Raw genomic sequence first — 17,153 nt, forward strand, 5'->3', positions numbered from 1 at the left:
GGAGAGCAGAAGGAATAAACATAGTGCTAGAGAATGATGGTCATGAATGAATGCGTTGATGATTATTTTAATCCCTTGATATACAAATGATGTGCGAAGAATGAAAAAATTAATCCTTCAGACCATCCCAGCTTCCATCACTGACATTGCCATCTTGCGGGGCTGCAGCTTTTCTGTTCCGGCTGGCAGCAATAGCGCCCTTCTTGCGGTTCTCCATGCGTCGCTCAAAACCGCTCTTTGTACTGATTCTGGAAGCGCGCGCAGCCTTGCTATCCTTATCATCACTCTTGTCCTTTCCACCGACATGCTTAGAGATCTGGCGCGCCTTAACACCATGCTTCTTGAGCTCCTGCTTGTCCTTCTTGCTAAGATCAGGCAGGGAATCCAAAAGCCATTTCTGGATTGACTTTCCGCCCTCCTCGCCTCGCAGCTTCTCACTCACGTCGATAACATTCGCAATGCTCTTGACATAGGGAATGTCCTCCTTGGTGTAATAAGTCACGGCGATACCGCCTTCGCGACCAGCGCGACCAGTCCGTCCAACGCGGTGAACGTAGACAGCGGCGGAGTTGGGAATGTCGTAGTTGACGACACCATTGATGCCACGGAAGTCGACACCACGGGCGAGCAGATCGGTCGTTACGAGGATCCAGATTTCGCCCTTGCGGAAGTCGCGCATGATCTCGGATCGCTGGTTATCGGCGAGGTCAGAGTGCAACACGGCAATACGCGATGAGCCACCGGCTTCAGCTGGGATGTCGTATCTCAATTCGGAGTGGAGAGCAATTGCTCGGGGGATCGTTTGTGTGAAGATGAGGAATGGGGGTCGGAGGCGGACATCTCCGGGTGAGGCTGCAGCTGGACGAAGAAGTTGCCGAAGTCCAAGAAGCTTACCCTGCTCTGTAGCTGCGTAGATGAGTCGGTGGTCGATGTTGGGGATTGCCGAGTCCTTCAATCCAACGACCAGGCGCACAAGAGGGTGAGGTGTGGTGGGCTTGTGTTCAATGTTTTCCAGGCGTTCCTTGATTGTTGACCGAGTGAGATCTTCGACGTTGGAGCCCATGGTAGCAGACCACAGACTCACGCGCAAGTCTGGATGGACGCACGAGCGCCAGATGTCGAGTGTCTGCTCTCGGAACAACGGGTCCAACAGCACATCCGCTTCGTCCAGCACCAAGCTTCGCACCAAGGGCAAGTGTGCCAAAGGTTTTGTCTGGTTTGCGGACAAAGAATTCACCAACATCAAGGGCGTGGTAACCAAAATATCACTCTTGGTGACGGGTGCATTGTTTTGAACTTTCTTTGGTTTATCGTCTTCTTCATCTTCATCCTCTGATCCAGCAGATTCCTCGGCGTCCTCTTCAAGAACGTTGGTCTCGTCATCGTCGTCTCGCTCAACCACTCGCATACCCTTTCTCATCAATGTGATCTTCACACCGGTACCGGCCACCAGCTTGCGGCCCTCGTTGACAATCTGACTGGCAAGCTCTTTGGTAGGAGCCACAATCACAGACAGAACCCCGTGCTCGTTTGATTGCGAATGGTGGTGTCGAACGATCTTGTTGATCACTGGAATCAAGAATGACAGGGACTTACCACTACCGGTAGGTGCAACGACTAGGAGGTCGGGCTCCGAGGATTCGGTAGTAGAGACCGAGGGATCACCAAGCATAAGAGGCAGACTGCCCAACTGCACCTCTGTAGGAACAGTAAATCCCTGCCCGGCGACATTTTCCGCCAACCGGCTGGAGATTTTGTATCTAGAACGAAGCTCCTTGAACGAAACCAACGGTTGCGGGTACATACGTCTAGCACGCTTCATCTCCTTTTTGCTGAGAAGTGCAGCGGGTTCTTCCTTCTTAGTCTTCTTCTTCTTCTTAGATTCCTTCTTGGATTCCTTCTTGGATTCCTTGGCTGGAGCAGGCTGAACCTGAATCTCATCCACATCACGAAGATCCGTAATCTTGATCTTGTGCGAGTTTAGAATAGTGCGACGCTGCACTTCATCCATAGCATCGTCATCATCGGACTCATCCTGGTCAAAAGGTAGATCCTCGCCCTTAACGGGAGTCGAAGCCGATGTCCCAGATGAAGGCGCGGCAGAGCGCTTATTAGAATGGAAGAAATCCAAGTCAGCGGTATCTTCCTCGTGCTCCTCATCGGCTGCAGCATTTGCGCGCTTTCTCTTTTTTCCCTGTTCAGATTCAAGCTTTTCACCCTCCGCGGTCCAGAAGAGTTGCGGATTTGCTGCTTTTCCAAAGGAAGGGAGTCGGGCAGCTGGCTTTGCAGCTGGTGCAGCCGACTTGAACTTTGTCGACCGCGTCAACAATTTGAATGCATCCATGCTGGAAGTCGTGAATACTTGTTTTTTCGAGGTTGCAACTGCGGACTTAAGATATTTTGGCGGAAGAGAAAAAAGTTGACCCACCCAAAGACTTTCCGGGCCAATGAGAATTGAGCTTGGATATCGCTGATCATCGCGGAATGTAGACTCGATAGAGCACCACGTAAAACATGAAGGCGGAACAGGTGATGGAATTAAAGGTCCAGAAATGATAAAGGCAAAGAAGAAGTATCAGGATGACTACCTCAGAATTATCAGGCATGGTGGGGTATGAGAAATGGAAGTTGAAAGAGAAGGCACCTGGGTTGCGCTATAAACATATCTACACAAACTACAGATTTCACGCCGTGAGGATTACGTATCATGGATGCCTGAAGTAGACAAATAAATTGTAAAAATGATTCTATCTCAGACAACAGCTTATATTCCATCGTCTATCATACAGAGCTCAACACGCAGAGGTAAGGCGAACAAAGGAAAAAGAAAAGGACGAAATAGTTTTCAAGATCTAGTGGTGGGAAGGAGCCTCGCCGCGGTAGCCGATCAGGTTCATGCGGCCGATCATCTCACCAACGGTGAAGAAACCAATGACCTCAGCAGCGGTGACACCGGCAAGAGCAAGCTCCTTGGGGCTGGCGTTGCGGACACGAGCCAGGAAGTTCTGGGGAGAGGGAAAGCTGAGGGTCTTGAAAGAGGCGGGGTTGCGAGCGACGTTGATCAGAGGCTGGAAGTAGGACTGGAAAGTGGCCATGTTGCTAGAGAAAGGGTTAGTATGGTGTCGAGCGACGAGCAACGAGGGATAATCTGTGGATTGAAGATTCGGGGCAGACATACGGAGGAGCCATGTTCTGGCCACGGAAAACCAGACGACCGAGCTCAATGCCGACCTTGGAGTAGTAGATGGTCGGGGGGATCATAGCTGGAAGGAGATTCAATGTTAGCCATGCATTCAGGGAAAATTGCATTTGGCCCTGTTAAGGGTAACCGAGGAGATCCGAAATCCATCTCGCCACGACTTCCATCATGGCAATGACAATCCCAGTGCTTCTCCATCAATGATAACAGATGTGTTTCGGACTGCATCCAATGCAGAACTTGGATGAACGGGGAAGGGTGTCTCTTACAGTCGACGAACGAAACGACCTTGCCGACGGGGCCGCCGACCTTGCGGAGGGCAGTAGCGGCATTGGAGAGAGCCGGGCCAGCAGCAGCAGTGGCCTTGGAAAGACCCTCCTGAGCCTTGGAGGCAGCCTGGGTAGCCTTCTCCGAGGAGGATGAGGCGTGTCTGACGGCGGTTCTCCGGGTCAGGAACTGCGATTGCCGCAGGACGGCACGGGTGGCAGCGGGCATTTTGGTGAGACTGTGGGGAGGAGAAGGAGCGAAAATAAAATCCAAGCACGGGTCACCCAAGGCAGTCACTGGTAGGAGGACAAGAGGGTCCAATGGCGGTTTAGTCTGGCGCAACGACAGAGACCAGAATCTGCGGGTTCGCGGCTCGGGAACTTCAGGGAACGGTGGTCACGTGCCCCTCGTCCGATGTGAACTTGTAAACAAAAGACAACAGATTGCGTAAAATTCCAGCATTTCTACAATTTTTGCAATTATCGATTCAATTGGAACTAAAATGGAGACCCGTGCAAATGCCTGCACAAGCTACGAAATACGTTCCGGGATTTGAACTGGATGCTGTTCACACTTCTCATATGGTTCCTGCGTCGGCACTAGCGTGCCGAGCAAGCAGGGGACGTTCTATTTAGTTAGGGGAGTTCAATAACCAACCAAAGATGGATTCCAGTGCTTTTTCAATTGTTTTGATTCAAGCTTTATTAGACAAGAAATCCACTAAATACCTGAAAACCTGCAAAGCGCATCCAATTTTCTACTGCCGTGGCGGAGATATCCTTCTCCCACACAGCACAATATAGACTGTAAAGTCTAGTTTGGTCAAGAATGATCATGGCTTTAGCTGACCGGTTTTAATCCGCAATCCGAGATATGACCGAGGTAGTCTGTTGATAAGTCTGGTTAGTCATCTATAATCAGGCATCAGCCGGGGCAAGAGCGACAAAGGGGGTAAACAACCTGGACAATAATTCTAGGACATTTTGATCTGTTGCTGCACGCAAGTTACCAAGCATTCAGAACAGCTCATGATGTCAGAAGCTGTCTTTCACTATGAGCAGAAACGCTTGGAGAACGACCTTGTCGTCTTGGAACCATTTAATGCAAGTAGCAGGTGCCGTTTCCCCGCACCACAAGGCTGACTCGATTGCGTAGCCGAATGTCCATGTAACAAAGTTTGTTGAGGAGATCAAAGCCAGGCCAGAGCTTCTCAAATATGTTCCCTTTCCAGAAGTTCAAAATGATGATGATTTCAAAGCAGTCTATGACAGCATACGCGCATCGCCCGCGGAATGCCTATATGCTATCATCGATAAATCACCAGCTGTTGAAGAATATGCCGGAACAATCGCACTTTATTCCACAGACGCTGTTCACGCAGTCACAGAACTAGGTGTCCTGATCTTCTCAGCATTCCAACGTACCCATGTGACAGCGAACGCGATTGGCCTGATCCTCCAATACACTCTGGACCCACAGTCAGCTGGCGGCCTGGGTCTACGACGTGTAGAGTGGAAGTGTCATTCCGAGAATGCGGCATCTCGGAGAGTTGCGTTGCGCATGGGATTCGAGTTTGAAGGTATTGCGCGGTGGCATCGTACATTTGCGATCGGTAGCTCGGCAGAGGCTCTTGCGAAGAGAAACGGGACTCAGGAGGAACTTCCAGGGAGGCATACGGCTTCTTATTCGATTGTGTGGGAAGAGTGGGATGTAAAAAGGCCGAAAGTCATTGCACAAATGGAGCGGAAGTACTGATGTTATTGGATGTACACAGTCATTCTCGGAGGATTTGTTGAAACTTTCCCGCGGCAAAAGAAACCTTTTATTATGATCTCATCGCTGATTCAAACTGTTACACACAAGTGGTCTCATGATCGTAGTATTACGATGAATTTCGGAGAGAATAAGCTTGTCAAACCAACAACTATAAAGTGGACAACCCTGTCTACGTGCATACATGAAGAATAGCGTCATGTGAAATCAAAGATGTCTACTCCAGATGGAGATTTATGAGAATAGTAATCAATGCAAAGATGAGGATCAATGATGAATCTAGCAGTATGACCAGGTATGTTTAAATCGCCAATGGTGGTCCGTGTGTCAACCCTAATCGGAGATCTTGCCTTTCGATCTGTATTCGTTTCATACCAAATCTCCGCGTAAACCCCACATATTCTTCGGTGCTTAGCTCGTTGGATCCAAATGGGGACGTCAAGACGACGTAGGGTTGCATTTGCCATGAATCTGCCGATCAGCCAAGACCAGCAGGCCGGTAATTGCCCGCGTCTCCGCAGCAGATGAATTGTTGAACCGGATCATACAAACAATGCCCATAGAACCTTTGCGACTTTAGGCTAACCACTTGAATTATCTCTCACTATTCCCATCGCGCATAAACATCGGACATATTACATATCTTGCCACTCGAGCCTCCTGACCTCCTTACCTCCCCCTCATCATCTTACCTCCCCTCATCCTTGTTCACTTTCCTCTTCTAGTTCCTCATAAGAGCGCTGATTCCCTCAATTATTTCACATTCCTTTCCCCCCTGCTGTGTACTCAACGTTTTCTCAGTTGAGTTCTCAACATGCGGGGATTACTCTTATTTTTGGTGCCCCTCGTGGGCGCTGCAGTCATCAGACCTCGTACTGATGGGCCTGATCAGTGCCCTGGCTACAAAGCCATCAACATTAAAGAACATGATAACTCGCTTATGGCGGATTTGGTTCTGGCTGGTGATGCCTGTAACTTGTATGGTTCTGACCTGGTAAACCTCACCCTGCTGGTGGAATATCAGACCAGTGAGTCTTCACGTGTTTCTTTATTTCAAAAACATCGCCACTAATCAGTGAGGCCATTAGATAACCGCCTTCATGTTATTATTCAAGACGCGGATCAAGAGGTCTACCAAGTTCCCGAGTCTGTGCTGCCTCGACCCACTGCTTCAAGCACTCACCGTGATGCTTCTGTCCTCCGCTTTGATTACCAGCCTGAACCATTTAGCTTCAGGGTCCTGCGTGGTGACGAGGTCTTGTTTGACACAACTGATACCAACGTCGTCTTTGAGACCCAGTATCTGAACCTCCGCACCTGGCTTCCAGATGACCCAAATCTCTATGGTATGGGTGAACATTCTGATTCCTTGCGTATGCCAACCACAAACTACACTCGTACCCTATGGAGTCGGGATGCCTATGGCATTCCTGCAAACAGTAATTTGTATGGCAATCACCCTATCTACGTGGACCACCGAGGAGATTCAGGCACTCACGGCGTATTTTTCCTGAACTCCAACGGAATGGACGTCAAGGTCGACAAGTCTCACGATGGTAGACAGTTCTTGGAATACAATACTCTTGGTGGTGTCTTGGACTTCTACTTCTTAGCCGGCCCGACCCCCAAGGATGTGAGTATGCAGTACTCGGAGGTTGTCGGTCTCCCTGCTATGCAAAGCTATTGGTCCTTCGGTGTAAGTTCATCTGATGACTTTGCGGGACTTCTAAACTAACGTGCTCTAGTTTCATCAATGCCGATATGGATACCAGGACGCGTATGAGGTAGCTGAAGTTGTTTACAATTACAGTCGCGCGCACATTCCCCTGGAGACTATGTGGACAGACATTGACTACATGGACGCACGTCGGGTTTTCACTCTGGATCCCTTGCGATTCCCACTGGAGAAGATGACCGAGCTGGTGACTTATCTCCACAAACACAATCAACATTACATTGTGATGGTTGATCCAGCTATCAGTGATAGCGGTGCGTATATTTCGATAAACCTAAAAGCCAGCCCCTAACATCTTTGGCAGATAATGGTGCCTTCAACCGAGGAAATGAGCGTAGTGTCTTCCTCTACCGTGATCAGGACACTCTCTACAAAGGTACATCTCCACCAAGTCATTGAGTAATTGAACCTAACTGGCATAGGTGCTGTCTGGCCCGGCGTGACTGTGTACCCCGACTGGTTCAACCCTGATACCCAAGCGTATTGGAACGGTGAATTCCGTCGTTTCTTTGATGAAAAAACCGGGGTGAACATTGACGGTCTGTGGATTGACATGAATGAAGCCTCCAACTTCTGTCCATGGCCATGTAAAGACCCGCAGAGCTACGCAGAGCAAAACAATCTTCCTCCCGCTGCGCCTGCAACCCGTTCTCCACCTCGCCCTTTGCCTGGCTTCCCCAAGGACTTCCAACCAAGTTCTGGTAGATCCGTTACATCCAAGCGATCACTTGATACGGAGACTCGAGTTATGAAGGGCCAGAAGATTGGCCTCTCCGGCCGTGACCTGATCGCTCCTCAGTATCAGATCGCCAATGCGGCAGGATCTCTTAGCAACAAAACTATCGACACCGATCTTGTCCATGCCGGGAAGGGTTATGCTGAATATGATACCCACAACCTCTATGGTACCAGTAAGTTCCACTCCTATCAGTCACACTCCGAATCATAATCTTAATTCTAATCTGTACAGTGATGAGCTCTGCATCTCGCAATGCCATGCTTCAACGCCGTCCCAAGGTCCGGCCATTGGTCATTACACGAAGCACATTCGCTGGTGCCGGTGCACACGTAGGCCACTGGTAAGTATACCGAATTGCCCTACAAACCTCAATATCTAACCTATCTGTTACAGGCTCGGTGACAACCTCAGCCAGTGGGACAAGTACCGCGTCTCCATCGCACAGATGCTAGAGTTCGCTTCAATCTTCCAAATCCCCATGGTCGGTTCTGACGTCTGCGGTTTCGGTGGTAACACGAGTGAAGAGCTTTGCGCGCGCTGGGCCACACTTGGCGCATTCTATCCCTTCTACCGTAACCACAACGAGCTAGGAAGCGTACCCCAGGAATTCTACCGCTGGCCCTCAGTAGCCGATGCCGCTCGCAAGATCATCGATATCCGCTACCGACTCCTGGATTACTTGTACACGTCCTTCCACCGCCAAACACAGACAGGCGAGCCATTCCTCCAGCCACTCTTCTATGTGTACCCTGCCGACCCGAACACATTCAACAACCAGCTTCAATTCTTTTACGGCGATGCAATCCTAATCTCACCTGTTCAAGACCAAGGCCAAACATCCGTCGATGCCTACTTCCCCAACGACCTATTCTACGACTGGTATACTGGTGAGAAAATCACCGGTTCCGGCGCAACAATTACGCTATCGAATATCGGTATCACTGAAATCCCGATCCACATCCGCGGCGGATTCATCCTCCCTCTACGCTCGAAGAGCGCGCAAACCACAACCGAGCTTCGTCGTCGTGGCTTTGAGATTGTTATTGCGCCGAATGATGCCGGTACTGCTAAGGGACAGTTGTATCTGGATGATGGCGAGTCAATCTCGCCAGATGCTACGTCTGTGGTAGACTTTGAGTATGATAACGGCCAGTTGCATGTCCGTGGTAAATTCGGGTATCACAAAAACGCAATTGTGGAGTCTGTGACTGTGCTTGGTCAGGGACATAGTCATGCTCGACGCAACGAGGCATCTGAGGTTCCTGAAGATGTCTCATCCGGCTTTGGTCGACAGGCTTTGACCAAAGCTGTTCATATTGAGCTGACTGGTCCTACAGTCATTGATATCAATGTTTGATGCATGTTATCAGGCTTTTGAGTTCTGGCATCTTGATTCATTCTATTCCCTGGTTCGCTTTTTGTTCCGGCTTGCGCTGCACTGGGATAATGGGGGAGCAGTCTACACTATGAATCATAATGAGGCCACAATTTATCTGTAATTGATTGTTTACTCAGCTGCGCAGGTTGCTACTTGAAAGCGTCTAAAAAATGGATCTCTCTTAACTCATATGCCAATGTTCATTGTGACTTTGGTATAACCATGAAGCCTTTGTTGGTTTATCCGTTAGTCAACACAAGTTCAACTGTACCCGAGCCTCGTCCCTTAAGCATTCACCGTCGTCCTCTTCAATCTTAGCCGGGATTGGTTTGTTCGCCAGAGGAGTCAATCTAAAACCGTGTCTACGATCTCCGACAGGGTAATCAAGAGTCTGCGAGTGATTGGTGACTCGCTGGTCCCACACAAGCACAGTGCCAGCTTCATAACGGATCCGGCAAGAGAAATCTTGTCGCTTGGCAATGTGATCGAAAAGGAACTTGAGGATGCAGTCTGACTCTTCCTGGTCAAAACCGACAATCCTTTTTGTGTAGACTGGATTAACGTCTGACAGATCATTGTTAGAGAAGACAACATTGCGAGAGGATGCCGGAGAGAAACTTACAAAGGGCTTTCTGCTTCGTAACAGGATGAACAAGTACAACTGGGTGTTCAGCCCGAAGCACACCGCGCCGCATCACGGCCTGTTGACCGTGCTTAAGCTCCTGACTGACACCGTCATCGTTTGTGTGAATGGCTGTCAAACCTTCAAGGCGCTTGCGGAAGCGAGGCGAGAGACTGCTGTATGCCCTCACGCTGGAACTCACAAGAGTGTCTCCGCCAGCGGTAGTTGGGGACTCGAGCATAGCAATAAAAGTGGTACCAGGGGGTTGCTGCTCGGGACTCTGGTCTGTGTGCCATTGAACTGGGCTACGACCAGCCCAGGATTGGCGAACCCGGAGATCACTAGGAAGGGTGTTATTTATGTTGGTTTGGCCTTCGTGAAGTTGTCACCATCCTTACTCCTTGTGATCGTAAATAATCATGTGTTCTTCGGATCCTGCAGCTGGATGAGGGGCCCAACCGTGAATGTGCAAAGGACCAAAATGACTGACAAGTTTTTTTTGTGCCTCGAAGCCGATATCCACAAAGTCTTGGTCACGAAATACCAAGGCACCTCGCTGCGCAGCAAGAAGGGCTAGTTCATCCAAACCGGCGCTGTCGAGTTGAGAGAGCTGAACTCCATGAACCTCAGTCCCCACATGAGGAGATAGGTCCCAGACTTTGGTCGCTTTTTTCAGAAGATTGGGAAACTTGGGATCAGCGCGGTGACCAGGGTCGAAATGCTCGAAAGCACCGATGTCCTCTACCTTCTCAAGAGGATCGTAGAATGCTGTTCAACCAAAGCTTAGCCTTCACTCCACGGTTTTTCTGGAAAGCTTTCGCGGGACTGACGCATGTAACCAGGATACAGAGGGTCGCCATTTTCGTTCTTCTCTCGTGTGACTGTGCCTGGGGCAAAGGCTGTGCTCGACATTTTGTCGTCGACTCAAATAACCGCCGTCTGGCCTATTTTAGGGTCCAGCCAAGTCTATCAATCTTATATAACCGGCATCTGAAACTTGTATGATCAATCGCTGGTAAATCGCATTCCACAGCGCCAGTGATAGGGTTGGCCGTTCGACGAGCTCGGCGAAGCTCCGATAAACCCCATGATTTCCTTATCAGCGCGGCCAAAGAATCGAGACCAATGAAATCACTTTGAGATAAGGTTGTTTTGGTCTACTATAGCTGCAGTGGACTTCTATCTTTCATGCCTAGGCCTGCACTTGTGCACACCAGATCCAACCCACCACCTACTTCGTCGGCTTCTGGGAGATATCGAGCTCTGAGCCTGAAGAGATAGCCAAGTAGATTTCAAAGTCTCTTAAATCTCCCATTTCCTCGCTACCGAGAGATTTAGAGTTGAGATACAAATTGATTCTGACGTCTTATTATGGAGTTGCCAAATTCTTCGTCACCATCTTCCATGACTGATGCGGAGAAGAAAGGCGACGCAGTAGCTACCGTGTCCGATGGAAACGCGGCAGCGGAGTACGAACGCTTCCTTTACCTTGACAATGTGTTCAGCGGAGCTTCCAAGAAGAAACTACTCAGGAAATGTAAGACTCGTGCACGCATCATATATTCCATTGCTCACTTTGATTTTAGTGGACTTACGCCTACTTCCAACACTGAGTGTTCTATATTTGATGTGTTCGCTCGATAAATCTAATGCAGGTAATGCCAAGGTTAGCTTATTCTTGACTTTTTTAAGTTATTTCCAAAGATCAAGACTAAAAACTTCCATACGTAGCTTTTCGGCCTCTTGGAGGACCTTGGCATGAGTGGTACCCAGTATAACTTGGCCCTTATGTACTTCTTTTTCACCTACGGACTCGCCGAGCCTGTATCAAATATCATGCTGCGAAGAGTTGGACCCAAGATATGGTTTCCTTTCATTGTGTGTGCATGGGGACTCATCACAACTCTCACCTCGCAAGCAAGCTCTTATGCTGGCTTCATTGTTATTCGTTTGATGCTAGGCATTGCCGAGGCTGGACTCTACCCAGGGGCCTACTTCATCCTCTCAATGTGGTATACACCGAAGGAGATCGGCACGCGCATGGCCATTTTCTACGGTGCGAACACTACCGCGGGTGCATTTGGTGGTGTCATCGCCTACGGGGTCGGGTCTCTTGATGGAAATCTTGGCTGGAGAGCTTGGAGATGGCTCTTCCTCATTGAAGGATGCATCACCATCTTCGCAGGGCTTTTATGCCTGCTATGCTTGCCGTGAGACATCCAACTCCGCATTGCCTTCGTCAGAATGCAGACTAATCGGAAATTACCAGCGCCTTCCCGCATCAATATCAAGCAGGCAAGAGTACCAAATGGCTTACTGATGAAGAACTTGAATACGCTTCTCTCCGTGTCAAGTTTGCCAATGGCCCGGTGTCTTCGACTTATACTTTCCGCTGGAGTGATGTGATCTCGGCTGCAAAAGATCGGAAAACTTATTTCATGTAAGTTCAGTCTGAAGTTTGGTTTCGCCGCTTATAGCTAATTGCCCTCAAGGATGATGCTATTCTGGTGGGGTGGTTCCGTGCCTACGTACTCCTTGTCTTACACTTTGCCCACTATGGTCGCAAACTTGGGGTATACTGCGGTGAAAGCGCAGGCCCTGACCACGCCTCCGTACATATTCGCCACATGCGTTTGCGTTGCTGTTGGATACATCAGCGATCAAAAACAGCAACGTTATCTGTGCATCATGGGCGCCTATACTCTGGGTCTGATGTAAGTCAATGTCTACCCAGATGGAGAATGATGCTAAATTAAATAATCTAGTGGTATCATAATCTTGTGGATCACAGTTCACTACCCTTCTCTCCCCGGCGTGAGCTACTTTGCTATCTTCTTGGCTGCGGCTGGATACGCGGCCCAGGCTCCGATGGTAAATACTGCTTTCGTAATTCGAGTTTGAAACCTCAACTGACCATCAAATGCAGGTCGGCGCATGGACAAGTTCGAACATCACGAATCCTTCGAAAAGAGCCGCTGCTATTGGTCTTCTGATGCTCTTCGGCAGTGTCGGCGGTGGAAGTATTGGATCGAATATCTACGTTTCGAGCGAGGTCAGTTGATTCAAAGCCCTAAACTCAAGAGCCCGGCTAACATCTCGTAGGCGCCTACTTACTCCCTCGGATTTGGTTTCTCGGTCGGTGCAACTGTGCTTGGCGCAATGATCCCCGCTACTGTACACTGGTATTTATTGCGCAAGGAAAACCAGCGACGGGATGGATTGGATGTTGGTGAAATCGAGCGAACATACACCACCGAGGAGCTAGGAGAGATGGGAGAGGATAGTCCGTTGTTCCGATTTGTACTGTAACATTCATTCTAGATGATGATTTGTTTAAACATTTGAAACCTGCCACAACATTATTCTATAGAGGCTATTCTGCATACGTAAAACGGAAAACTTTAGCAACTGAAACTCAGGATATCCATGAGTGGCTATTTTTTTTTCTCTAACATGTATCATAAGGATTTAATCTGCATTCTAAACCAGGACCCACAACGCAAACGTACTGTAGAGCTGATTAGAATTAGATGAAGGTACCCACATAGATAAAGCTGTCTTGCGGCATGTCGCTATCGATTTGATAACATCTGCCGCGCCGCCCAAGCGTCCTATCTTTTCTTCACGTTTATCGGCTGTCTCTAGATACCAGAATCAGAAAATGCCTAAGTTCAATGTCAAAAAGGGGCGAAGAGAAAATTATAGATTCACCTTTCTCCTTGGCTGAAGACTCAACAGATACTTTGCCACACCCCTTCGAATATCAGCCACCAAATATGCGACCACTACCTATGGGAATCTACACGCCTTTGCCGTGTTTCTTCGGCGAAAACGAGGATATTGGTGAGATCGACATGGTAGAAATGATATTATAGTGTAGCTAATGTGACGTAAAGATACCCATGCTTTCCAGAGACATGTGAAGTGTATGAGCATGGAAACTTATAGAGCTGTTTCAATTATTAACGAGGTTGGAAGTCATTGCGAATGCCAGGACTATCCCAGTAGTGTCCGGTTCTATGGGCGAGGCTATTCATCTGGTAAGCATCATTCTTCCAGGACAACGAATCTCCAAAATTAATGGATTATCAAATTCCAGAACCGCGAAGAGAAGAAGACGCTCATACGACTTGCTCGTGCCTCTCTAGATGAGATAAATCTGCAGGACATTCCAATTGTCGCAGGCGCTGGAGGAGCTAGCACCCGCGAGTCTATTCAACTTTGCAAAGATGCTGCAGAAGCTGGCGCGGATTATGTGATGGTTATACCTCCAGGGTACTATGCCGGAGCCCTTTTGGCAGATCCCACCGCAATCAAGAGATTTTTCGTGGATATCGCAGAGGCATCGCCCTTGCCAGTGTCTGTGCTGCCCCCGTCCTCAAAATGACAGATTCCTAACACCATGCAGCATCATCTACAATTTCCCTGCCGTGTCGGGAGGAATTGACATGGACAGCGATCTAATAGTGCAGATAATCAAGTCCTCCGCTAATGTTTGCGGCGTGAAACTGACGTTGGTTCTCGTCCTTTACGTCAAATCGCTTTGGCTAACATAGCTTTGCAGATGCGCCAATGTGGGAAAATTGACTCGCATCATGGCTCAGGTTTCGAGACCAGAATTCCAAAACGCTTTGCCTCGGTCGTCAACGTTCCCCTTTCGGGCTATCGATGGTTTTATTGACTTCTTGCTACCATCCATCTCGGTGGGTTCAGCGGGCGCGATCAGTGGCTTGCCAAACATAGCGCCGGTAAGAGCCTGCAATGATTTAGATGAAATAAGTAAATAACTGATAAGTGGTCAGAAATCCTGCGTAAGACTGTGGACTCTGTGCCAAGACAAGGAGTCCAGCAAAGAAGCAGCTGAGTTACAGAACTTGATTGCTCTTGCAGACGGAGTGGCACTCAAGATTGGAGTGAGTGAGCCTCAAATACAATTTGATACTTTTGCGTCCCTTTGCTAAGATTTGCAGATTGCGGGGATGAAGAAGTTGTTGCATCGTCGCTTTGGGTACGGAGATAGACCCCGGCTGCCACTGTTGCCGATGGACGACAACGTGGCGAACGCAGCTTTATCAAGTCCGCATCTGAAAGCATTATTGGATTTAGAGGCCACACTGTGAAGGAAGAAGGCAGTAACAAAGGTCAATATAGGCGAGATCTGAGTCTGAGGTTACGAATGAGAACGTTGGAGATGCGCCCCCGCTTGACTCTGATAAGCGTCTGTGCTGGAGATAAGACCCCGTTGTTCATCCTTTCTTCTTTCCCTTCACCATGTTCCCAACTTGAATTTTTGGGTTTAAAAATGGAATTTTCAGTTTCTGCTCCGGTTCTGAATGGTCGATTGTACAAGTCCCGAAAATGTCGACCTTGTGACGCTTGTCGCAGACGTAAAGTCACCTGTGACATGCCCAATGGCCCGCCATGCCATCGATGTACTGGCAAAGATCAACAATGCACGTTTCAAGAGGGCCCAGGACCGCGAAAGAGGGCTAGACTATGTGAACAAACCGAAACACTTGGGACTTGCGAGCATCCCGACAAGTGGCTGCATCTTCTCGAGAGCCGACCGAGAGATGGACAGAGTGAGGAAGCTTTGTCGCCAGAGGAGGGTCTTCTGCGTGCTATTGTAGAGGTGGAATCAAGAAGCCCACAGACAAGCCACTCATCTCTCAGCCAGGATGGCACGGCAAGGCTCGACTCGCAAAACAGCGTCTCATTCAGCCTGGGAGGATCTCCCCCGGGTCAAGAACGACTAGCATCCAGTGGTTCGCCTGATCAAGTAGATTCCCTTGAAGATATTCCAGGGGCATTCAGTTTCTATATTGGGCCAACAGGAGTTTCCGATATCCATATTTTAAGCCACCAACCCTACAACGACCAGAATATCTCAATACCAAAAGTGAATGGTTTGAAATATCGAATTATGGACACCTCATGTCAGAAAAAGAGGAAAACAATCGATCTCTCCCCTCCTACTGTTTTTGGTATCACCGACCATTCTCTCCTAAAGAAGGCGGAGCCAAAACTTGATCCACAGCTTACAGATAATGCATGGCCTCGCCTATGGGCTATGATGAATCCCACTGAAGCATGGCATCTCATCAAGCTGTATTCACGCTATGTCGACCCCTACTTTCCGATTCTATCCAGTCATCAAATCCCATCATCACCACCCGAGCTGAGTAAAATGCCATTAGCATTATTATCAGCCATCTGCGCCACCTCGCTGCAATTCATCATGTATGACGATAGTCTCTATACATTACTTTTAAACCCTCCCTCTAGTGAGCAGTTATATCGTCTTTGCTGGATTTGCGTATCGGAAGAACTTCACGCACCTTCTCTCGCAACGCTTCAAGCCTGTCTTCTCCTTCAACAGCGACTTCCAACGAACATGTATCTCTCAGATACCGCTTTTGCATGGTCACTTATGTCGACATCCCTGGCCATTGCTCAAACCGTCGGGCTTCATAGAGATGCAGGATCATGGACCTCTATTCCGCCATGGGAGAAAAGGCTTCGGCGTCGACTCTGGTGGGGTCTCTATGCCATGGAAAAGTGGGTTGCCCTAGCACGAGGAATGCCCAGCCACTTGGGTGATGATGATTACGATGTATCCATGCTCAAGCAGGAGGATATACAAGATACATTGTCAGACTCCCCGGATACACAGAGTCATATACATCATCTGTCAACACTATCCACAATATTATCGGATATTCAACGATCATTTTACTCGGTAAAGGCGATTGGAAAAACATCCAATGACCTCCAATACTCCTTGGACTTAGCACGGCCAATGCGCGTGAGGCTTAAAGACTGGCGAGATAATTTGCCAGATAATCTGAGTCCAACGCCTAATGCTTTTTCTGCTGAAGACCTCAATGGAAATGGCTCACTTTATCTTTCATACATAGTCACGCATGTGACTCTCCTACGCGCTTTGTTACGACCATTGGATCAATGGCCGACACTTATCAAAATAAACCAAGAGGAGGCAGATGTGACCTACGAGGGCGCCAAAGCAGTTGTCAAAGGGGCGTTGTTGTGTGTAAAGGAGTTTGTTGAGTTCGTCGAAAAGCTTACGGGGGCTCAGTGGAATGCATTCTGGCATAGTTGTGAGTGTTTCTATCCAGTAGCCAGAGTTTTCGATCTGACAAGATAATCAGGGAGTCGACCTAATTTTGCCATCGCTGGTTCCTTTATGGTGCATCTTCTACAAATCGTCTCACCCTCCAACCAGGCTGAGGGTGAACAAAGGCCCGAGGTTTTAAAGTACTCATTCGACGCAGAGCATACCGAACTTCAAAATTGGATTCGGAGATGGCGCTGGGCAACTCGTATCTCGGCAAATGGCGCAGCAGGGGTCAAAGGCTTGACAAATCTCGGATTCATCAAGGTAGAGACACTGATGGGGAACGGGACAGTGTAGTATTATAG

The 17,153-nt window shown here is 48.8% G+C and overlaps 7 protein-coding genes across 7 annotated transcripts; 4 read left to right on the forward strand and 3 right to left on the reverse strand.

Moving 5' to 3' along the window:
* Positions 1-109: 109 nt before the first annotated feature.
* On the reverse strand, positions 110-2,344 carry rok1 (RNA-dependent ATPase ROK1; the record flags this gene model as incomplete). Its single annotated transcript, XM_057113079.1, has 1 exon — positions 110-2,344. The coding sequence occupies one exon, from the start codon at positions 2,342-2,344 to the stop codon at positions 110-112; it is 2,235 nt and encodes a 744-aa protein (XP_056973219.1).
* A 508-nt stretch (positions 2,345-2,852) lies between these two features.
* On the reverse strand, positions 2,853-3,799 carry N7484_002660 (F1F0 ATP synthase subunit g; the record flags this gene model as incomplete). The annotated part of the gene is made up of 3 exons (XM_057113080.1): positions 3,469-3,799; positions 3,179-3,263; positions 2,853-3,099 (listed from the first exon to the last, which is right to left on the reverse strand). The coding sequence occupies exons 1-3, from the start codon at positions 3,692-3,694 to the stop codon at positions 2,853-2,855; spliced, it is 558 nt and encodes a 185-aa protein (XP_056973220.1). The 5' UTR covers positions 3,695-3,799.
* A 698-nt stretch (positions 3,800-4,497) lies between these two features.
* Positions 4,498-5,221, forward strand: N7484_002661 (GNAT family N-acetyltransferase; the record flags this gene model as incomplete). The annotated part of the gene is made up of 2 exons (XM_057113081.1): positions 4,498-4,551; positions 4,622-5,221. 2 exons carry the CDS (start codon positions 4,498-4,500, stop codon positions 5,219-5,221), a joined length of 654 nt encoding a protein of 217 aa, XP_056973221.1.
* Positions 5,222-6,053: 832 nt separating this feature from the next.
* Positions 6,054-9,070, forward strand: agdC (putative alpha-glucosidase; the record flags this gene model as incomplete). The annotated part of the gene is made up of 7 exons (XM_057113082.1): positions 6,054-6,267; positions 6,328-6,935; positions 6,985-7,228; positions 7,279-7,350; positions 7,397-7,885; positions 7,945-8,053; positions 8,107-9,070. 7 exons carry the CDS (start codon positions 6,054-6,056, stop codon positions 9,068-9,070), a joined length of 2,700 nt encoding a protein of 899 aa, XP_056973222.1.
* A 221-nt stretch (positions 9,071-9,291) lies between these two features.
* Positions 9,292-10,625, reverse strand: N7484_002663 (TauD/TfdA dioxygenase family protein; the record flags this gene model as incomplete). The annotated part of the gene is made up of 5 exons (XM_057113083.1): positions 9,292-9,320; positions 9,389-9,655; positions 9,714-10,054; positions 10,112-10,481; positions 10,544-10,625. 5 exons carry the CDS (start codon positions 10,623-10,625, stop codon positions 9,292-9,294), a joined length of 1,089 nt encoding a protein of 362 aa, XP_056973223.1.
* A 492-nt stretch (positions 10,626-11,117) lies between these two features.
* On the forward strand, positions 11,118-13,022 carry N7484_002664 (uncharacterized protein; the record flags this gene model as incomplete). Its single annotated transcript, XM_057113084.1, has 8 exons — positions 11,118-11,250; positions 11,300-11,379; positions 11,445-11,923; positions 11,983-12,153; positions 12,206-12,427; positions 12,479-12,584; positions 12,640-12,765; positions 12,816-13,022. The coding sequence occupies 8 exons, from the start codon at positions 11,118-11,120 to the stop codon at positions 13,020-13,022; spliced, it is 1,524 nt and encodes a 507-aa protein (XP_056973224.1).
* Positions 13,023-13,489: 467 nt separating this feature from the next.
* N7484_002665 (Aldolase-type TIM barrel) lies at positions 13,490-17,145 on the forward strand (the record flags this gene model as incomplete). The annotated part of the gene is made up of 11 exons (XM_057113085.1): positions 13,490-13,556; positions 13,610-13,639; positions 13,692-13,753; positions 13,813-14,072; positions 14,122-14,226; positions 14,278-14,461; positions 14,516-14,626; positions 14,684-14,721; positions 14,781-14,845; positions 15,029-16,831; positions 16,883-17,145. The coding sequence occupies 11 exons, from the start codon at positions 13,490-13,492 to the stop codon at positions 17,143-17,145; spliced, it is 2,988 nt and encodes a 995-aa protein (XP_056973225.1).
* Between the last annotated feature and the right edge of the window lie 8 nt (positions 17,146-17,153).

This window comes from Penicillium longicatenatum, assembly GCF_028827895.1.
Source record: "Penicillium longicatenatum strain IBT 33135 chromosome Unknown contig_2_segment0_segment0, whole genome shotgun sequence".
NCBI classification, from domain to species: Eukaryota; Fungi; Ascomycota; class Eurotiomycetes; order Eurotiales; family Aspergillaceae; genus Penicillium; species Penicillium longicatenatum.